This window comes from Ostrea edulis, chromosome 3, assembly GCF_947568905.1.
Source record: "Ostrea edulis chromosome 3, xbOstEdul1.1, whole genome shotgun sequence".
In the NCBI taxonomy this organism is placed as follows: Eukaryota; Metazoa; Mollusca; class Bivalvia; order Ostreida; family Ostreidae; genus Ostrea; species Ostrea edulis.
The window spans coordinates 94,027,369-94,034,868 of NC_079166.1; the positions used below are offsets into that span (position 1 = coordinate 94,027,369).

The 7,500-nt window shown below is 36.3% G+C and overlaps 1 protein-coding gene across 1 annotated transcript in view; it reads left to right on the forward strand.

Moving 5' to 3' along the window:
* LOC125677119 (organic cation transporter protein-like) overlaps positions 1 to 4,780 on the forward strand; it is a 57,087-nt gene extending 52,307 nt beyond the window's left edge. The window contains exons 7-10 of the mRNA XM_048915095.2: positions 176 to 402; positions 975 to 1,156; positions 1,403 to 1,554; positions 1,944 to 4,780. Coding sequence (XP_048771052.2) covers positions 176 to 402; positions 975 to 1,156; positions 1,403 to 1,554; positions 1,944 to 2,016 — 634 coding nt within the window. The 3' untranslated portion in view covers positions 2,017 to 4,780. The remainder of the gene's footprint in view (positions 1 to 175; positions 403 to 974; positions 1,157 to 1,402; positions 1,555 to 1,943) is intronic.
* Positions 4,781 to 7,500: the final 2,720 nt, after the last annotated feature.

Genomic DNA, 7,500 nt, shown 5'->3' on the forward strand with positions numbered 1-7,500 from the left:
TACATGTGATAGTAATAGTGGAAAACTAACTGTGTGTAAATACATGTCATAGCAATGATAATGCTACAAGACAGAACTTTTCAAACCGAAATGTGATGAAAATGGAACGTAATCTTATGTAGGTCACTAATAACAACAGAGGAAAGGCGGGTTAATGATCTTTGGATTTCCATAGGCTGGTGGCGAGCATGGTTTTCTATGGAATCTCCCTAAACATTGGAATACTCTACGGAAATTATTACATCAACTTCCTCCTGGTCGTCTTAGTGGACTTTCCGGGAAATTATCTGCCATTTGTGATGATAGATAGATTTGGTAGAAAGAAGAGCCATTTTGTGTACATGTCTGCCTGTGGGGTACTTTTACTTAGCACTATATTCACAGTGAACTTTGGAGGAAAAGGTTTGTATATACATGTAGCAACTTTTAATGAAATAATCAGCTAACATTCTAAATAATATCAGACGTTTGAACTATTACCAATAATCATTTTCATTCATGCCTTGCTCATGTGGTGTTTTTATTTCTCGTCTGAGTCGATACACAAGAGCTTGTTCTGCATATGATTTTTGTTTTAATCGAGACAGTCTACTAACAAACAAGTTGATGTTACAGGGGTTTCAACAGTCTCGTCTAAAGTCAGTATTTCGCAAATTATATGGTAATCATATTGATCTAGTTTGCCAATACAACCTATCATTAGGTCCTATGCTATCTGATCCCACCTCTGATATGTACAGGGGTTCGTGTTTGCCCAACTATCTATTTTGTATTGCTTATAGGAGTTATGAGATTAATGACTGTTCGTTATCTTCACCTTTCATTATCATTTATATCTAGATATAACGAGTTTTAATAAAAAAAAAATTTCTTTTTTTTTTTGTATGGTGATACTTTTGATATATAATTCTTAATGTAAGCGTTAGCAGCAAACCTTGAACCGTTGAGTTGGTCATGGTTTTATTTTTGTACAGATCTACAGGTATTCACGACAGTATTAGCTCTGGTAGGAAAAATGTTCTCAACAGCAGCGTTCTCCACAATCTTCGTCCTGTCCGCCGAACTTTTCCCTACGGCCATAAGGAACGCTGGAATGGGATCCAGTTCGTGCTGGGCCCGTGTGGGCGGAATGATTTCACCTTTTATTGCAGACACGGTATGGATTATCGTGCCATACATATTGAAAATAGATTCAATGGTTCAGTACAATTTGAAAATTTTCAGTTTTTTGTAGGTTTTATTTGTTTGTTTGTTCGATGTAAATGACATATGTAAGAGAAAAATTTATGCACAATTATTTTGAATCACTCTTTTGACCGTAGTCAACAATATATGCATCGGCTAACATATTTTATATTTGCCGGGTATATATACATTTCCCGATTATTTGTATGGCATCCAGGCTGACCTAATTGGTGGGACTACCGGAAATGCGGTTCCCCTGATGATATTTGGAGGAGCGAGTATTGTAGCGGCGGTCCTAACATTAATTCTGCCTGAAACATTGGGTCAGGTGCTACCAGAGACGATTGAAGATGGGAAAAATTTTGCTACGTAAGAAAAAAGACTTTGATGGAAATATTGCTAAAAGAAGTAAATTATGTTGGAGTTATAATATATGCCGTCAACTGATATCCGTCTAGAGTAATGTAGATTCGTAAATATCCGTGAGGAATTTATTAGCCCGTAATTTCGCGAGTTGCATCACTCGCGAAATTGAATTACTCACTATTAATTTACTGGTGCTGAAATACATGTAAGTAGTACTTTTGATTAACAGACGACACACGAATGTATATGCATTCGATTTGACCTGATGAAGTCATATCGGGATACTTTAAAAGTACTAGCGTAAAATTAGAAATCTACAGTAGGTATGCTAGTTGAAGTACCATTCTTGTTTTGTATTTACAAATACTAAACTACTGCTGTACTACTTTTAGGAAGGAGTACCAAGAAAAGTCGAAACAATACAAGACTGGATACGCAAAGGATACAGAAACCACCCAGTTTTAGAATGGTCCATTACGTCTTCCAACAGGCCATCGGACATCAACGTTAAAAAGATACAAGAATCTAATATTAGAAGCGCTATTTTGTTAGTTCGCGGTAGGCTTTCCGGTGACACTGAATTTCTACAATACATGGCTTCAAGGAACGATTGTTTGTATGTATTGCCACATGCTTCTGTATCAGCGTGTGTTATATCTTATCGATGAAAATAGTTCGATACTAAAAAATGTTTTCCTCTTACACCATGGTTCATATTTATAGGTTATAGACTTTGTATGGAAAAATATGACGACAGAGTTTTTTGGCGCGTAGACGGACCGAGCTTGCGAGGTCCGTTCGCGACAAAAAACGAGGTCGTCATATTTCCCATACAAAGTCTATAACCTTTTTATTATATATTTTCAATTTCATTTAGAAACTAACAATAATTTTATTTTTAACAATAACTTTATCGGTTTAACTGAGTAAAAGATGAAAAACACGAAAAATTTGAAAATTAACGGCGTAGAAATTTGATTGTGAAGTAATGTTTGCGGGCCGGAATGTTTCCGGGATATATGCCCGCAAACTTTTAAAGAAAAAAGAAGAGATGAAATTGAAAGTATATAGTAAAACAATTTATTATATAGCTAATAAATAGTCTATTATAAAATCTGTGTAAAATCTAGAGAATGTTAGCGTTCAATATCCTGAGAATTTATTGAACGCTAACTTTGCATTGCGTAAATTGTATGCACCCAAAACATTCCGAATATGAGCGTTTAATATATTGACGTTACCCTAACGACGTAAAGAAGCCAAAACGGTAGACGACAGTCCTCCGAATCTGACAGAGCCGGTATTTGATATGTACTTAAGCAAAATGTTTTACTGTACATAAATTATGATATCCCCATTTACAAAATCAGTTTGCTTCATGCATTAATGACGGGTTAAATATTGAACAGTTAAGAAATGCATGCTGTTATTGCATACCTTCACCTTAGATGACTATATTGATGAATTCTCGTCTATTTTGGAGTAGTTTGAGTGAAAAGAGACATAATTTAACAACTAAATAATTTGGCTATATAATAAAAGGGTTACTGAACTTATATAGGTGAATATTGGCACTCGTTAACTGTCAAAATGTCTTGCAAGCTCGTGCATTTTCCCAACCAACTCGTGCCAATATACACCAATATAAGTTCAATAACCCTATAATTTTGATTACTGAAAAGTTTGTCTATTTGTCCACTTGCCTGTCTAGTTGTCCTCCAATCTGTCTTTTGGTTTATTTATTTTTCTATTGGTTTATTTGTATATTTGTGTATTTTGTCTATGTGTGTATTTGTCTATTGGTTTATTTGTCTATTGGTTTATTTATCTATAGGTTTATTTGTCCATTGTGTTTTTTGTCTATTTGTTTATTTGTATATTGGTTTAATTGTCTATTGGTTTATTTGTCTATTGGTTGTTTTGTCTATTGTTTTTTTTTTGTCTATTGTTTTTTTTTGTCTATTGGTTTATTTGTCTACTGGGTTTTTTGTCTATTGGTTTATTTGTTTTTTTTTGTCTATTGGTTTATTTGTCTATTGGTTTATTTGTCTATTGTTTTTGTCTATTTGTTTATTTGTCTATTGGTTTATTTGTCTATTGTTTTTGTCTATTTGTTTATTTGTTTATTTGTCTACTGTTTTTATTTGTCTGTTGGTTTATTTGTCTACTGTTTTTATTTGTCTGTTGGTTTATTTGTCTACTGTTTTTTTGTCAATAGGTTTATTTGTCTGCTGTTTTTATTTGTCGATTGATTTATTTGTCTACTGGGTTTATTTGTCTATTGGTTTATTAGTTTATTGTTTTTTGTCTATTTGTTTATTTGTCTATTGGTTTATTTGTCTATTGGTTTATTTGTCTACTGTTTTTATTTATCGATTGGTTTATTTGTCTACTGGGTTTTTTTTTCTATTGGTTTATTTGTTTTTTGTTTGTCTATTTGTTTATTTGTCTATTGGTTTATTTGTCTATTGGTTTATTTGTCTACTGGTTTATTTGTATATTGGTTTATTTGTCTATTTAGTTGGGTTTTTTTTGTTGTCTATTTGTTTATTTGTCTATTGGTTTATTTGTCTCTATTATTTCTCTTGTGTGACTGTTCGTCCATAAGATATGTAAGTTGCTTTATAGAATTCATAAAATTATCAAGGACTGATGTTTGATATGAGACGTTCCTAACAAATAAGACCCTTATCTTATCCAACAATGTTTTTCAAAAAAAAACAAAAAAAAAAAACCGTAATGAAAAACGTTACGTCATGTTTTGCATACTTGTAAAGAAAACAAAAACTATCACGAGTTGGTTGCCATCTTTGATTGACTGTAATATTTTAACGGCAATCAACATTGTTCTAATATTGCTCTAATATTTTGAGGGGTCGTTCTATATAGTTCACAATTTAACACTAAAACACTTTAGGGCCCCTTTCGCTAGGAACGGCTCACATGATAGCCCCCCCCCCCCCTCTTTTCCTTGTGTAGTTATCTCCCCTGCAAGGTTGTTCTCGTTGATCTCTTGTCCACCGATAGATAAATATGTTATCAGTCTCTTGTCCACCGACATTGTCAAATGAAATAAAACCACCAGTGGATTTAACATCCGTTACATACTAAGGATTCAGGGGGGAAGTCTTCGCTGTCCGCTACAACATTTCTCCTAGATAAATTTGTAAAATACTGTCAGTGATCACACTGCACACACTCCTAAACGTACAACACAACACATCTGACTGATTACATCTACTTCCTTTATTCACCTTTGGTGAAAATTGTTTATCTTAAGTACAATGTAACAGTGACTGAACAGCGCCGTTAACTCCGTGTTGCGAAGCCTTTTCCTTGCATTTAGGATTAGAACAAAAATATATGCTCGTTTCCTGTTACCCAATTCAACGCTGCTGGATGGTTTGTTCTTTTAAAATTTCCAGGGGAAAATAATTTTCATTTCAAAATCTGTTTTCATTTCGATCTGGTTTGACTGATAGATTAAACAAAATGGCAGCTCCCAGTGGCATGATAACTAGTCCGGTTGTCGTAATTAACATTCCAAGAATGCAGTCATCCCAGTGAGAACTGTGATTACGTCATTTAGGGACTCGAGTACTTTCTCAGATATTTATGATCAATAGCTGGATCTCTGTCTTAAGGTCATATCCCAGGGACCCGTGGTTCTCACTTCTGAATACCGCGCGTTTCGCGAAGGAGCATCCACTACATATGTTTACGTCTACAAGTAGGTTTGACGTGGCCATGACACGAGTGTTGCTTTAACGCACGACCTCTCACAGTTACGGCGCAAACGGCCTACCAATGTACCAATACTACTCACTCTGGTGGGTGGGGGGGGGTGGTCTACACAGATACTACTCACTATGGTGGGGGTCTACACAGATACTACTCACTATGGTGGGGGTCTACACAGATACTACTCACTATGGTGGGGGGGGGGGGTCTACACAGATACTACTCACTATGGTGGGGGTTCTACACAGACACTACTCACTATGGTGGGGGTCTACACAGATACTACTCACTATGGTGGGGGTCTACACAGATACTACTCACTCTGGTGGGTGGTGGGGGGGGTCTACACAGATACTATTCACTATGGTGGGGGTTCTACACAGATACTACTCACTATGGTGGGGGTCGACGTTTAGGTATGTCACTGTGATCTCTACTTTTTGTGTGATTAACTCTTGTTATTTAGTTCTTGGTCGACAGGGGATGCTTACTCCTCCTAGGCACCTGGTCCCACCTCTGGTATATCCAGATGTCGACAGGGGATGCTTACTCCTCCTAGGCACCTGGTCCCACCTCTGGTATATGCAGGGGTCCGTGTTTGCTCAACTCAGTTCGTCATCTTCACTTTTCTTAGTTTAGGTCCATTTCTTGAAGTTCCACAAACTACCCCCCTACATAAATAGTGATCTATAAAAACAAATCCTACCTACCTATTTATGTACCTGGCGTTTTTGCTCAGGTTTTATGCCTTACGCCTTTTTATCACGTTTATCAGCTTACACCGATAAACAGAGAACGATTAACAGTTAGTAGTCAGCTATTACTAACAATATACTTAAAGTGAAATAAACTAGCTTCCATTAGCCAGCTACTGCAGGGGATGAAGGCTAACATCAGGTAAGTCGTGTGCACTGGTATACAAGTTCACTTCTGATGACGAACGGCTTGTAAAGAAGTCGGAACCCAACTCAGCTTCAAATTGCGTCATGTGCTTTTTATTTAGATCCGCGGTGTTACTCTTGTTTTCGCATCTCCACACCTTTATTGCGCGAGAAAACGCCCCCTTTTGGTCTGTCTGTTTTGTTATGTCTTTATTTCTCATTAAAATATGTCCCTCGGTGTGAAACAGATAATGATGATCCGTCACGATATACACACAGCTGTATTTTCATACGTGACCCTAATGTAACTCGATATTTCCAGTTTCTAACCAGATTTACACTAGTTCTAAACTATCACAGCAAGGAAGAGGACGAGGCTCTTTATTTGGAATGCAAGGAAGTTTTACGCAAACTTGGTCGGTTCGTAAATTAGTTACCTTCACGAAATAGACAATGAAGCCCGTTATATCATGATTTGAACATGTTTATTCTTATTTTAAAAAGCTGCATGAAAGGTGAAGATAACGAACGAACATGTGCGTATCTACGTATTCCTACACAGAGAAGGGGGAGGGGGGGGGGTAGAGACAGACAGACAACCAAAATATAACAGTAGATCATTGGGGTCGTGTTCTAATTACCAGTTGCTCTCGAGTGGTTTGAGATCATCAATGCATTTATTTGATCTTAATTATTTTGGTTCTGGACAATGGTTGATTTTTTGCTGCGTCCATCTTGTGACTATCCGATAAGCTTACCGTTAGGCAGGTTGTCTCCCTTAAAGCAATCGCAAGTGCAACAACACAATGCTAAAATTTGTATAGCGTCGTCTTTAGTTTAAAGCGCTTCACATTAAAATCCTATAATTATAAGTCAAAAATAAAATAATCAAAATCAGATTTAAAAACCGCATGCGTTAAAGTGGTATTGTGTTAGACATAGTATTATATATAATCCAAATAGAAAGAGTTGATATCACACAGTCAAAATAATTCAATAAAAAAGCAGGAAAATATACAGCTCAAAAATATTTAAATCAGAATAATATATATATATATATATATATATATTGAACTCTTAAATGAACATAACTGTCCTAAGTGAAGAAATATTTAATATAAAGCACAGAAAATTTCACTTCATTTGGATACTAACTTCCGCCCCTACCCGGGGTTGAACTCACGACCTGCTGAACCAAATCTTTTAGCAGCATGCAACCATTGACTTACCTAGATGGTGGAGCGGTATAGCGCGTTGGGTACATGCTGCTAGGAGATTTAGTTCCGCAGGTCGTGAGTTCAACCCCGGGTAGGGGCGGAAGTGGATA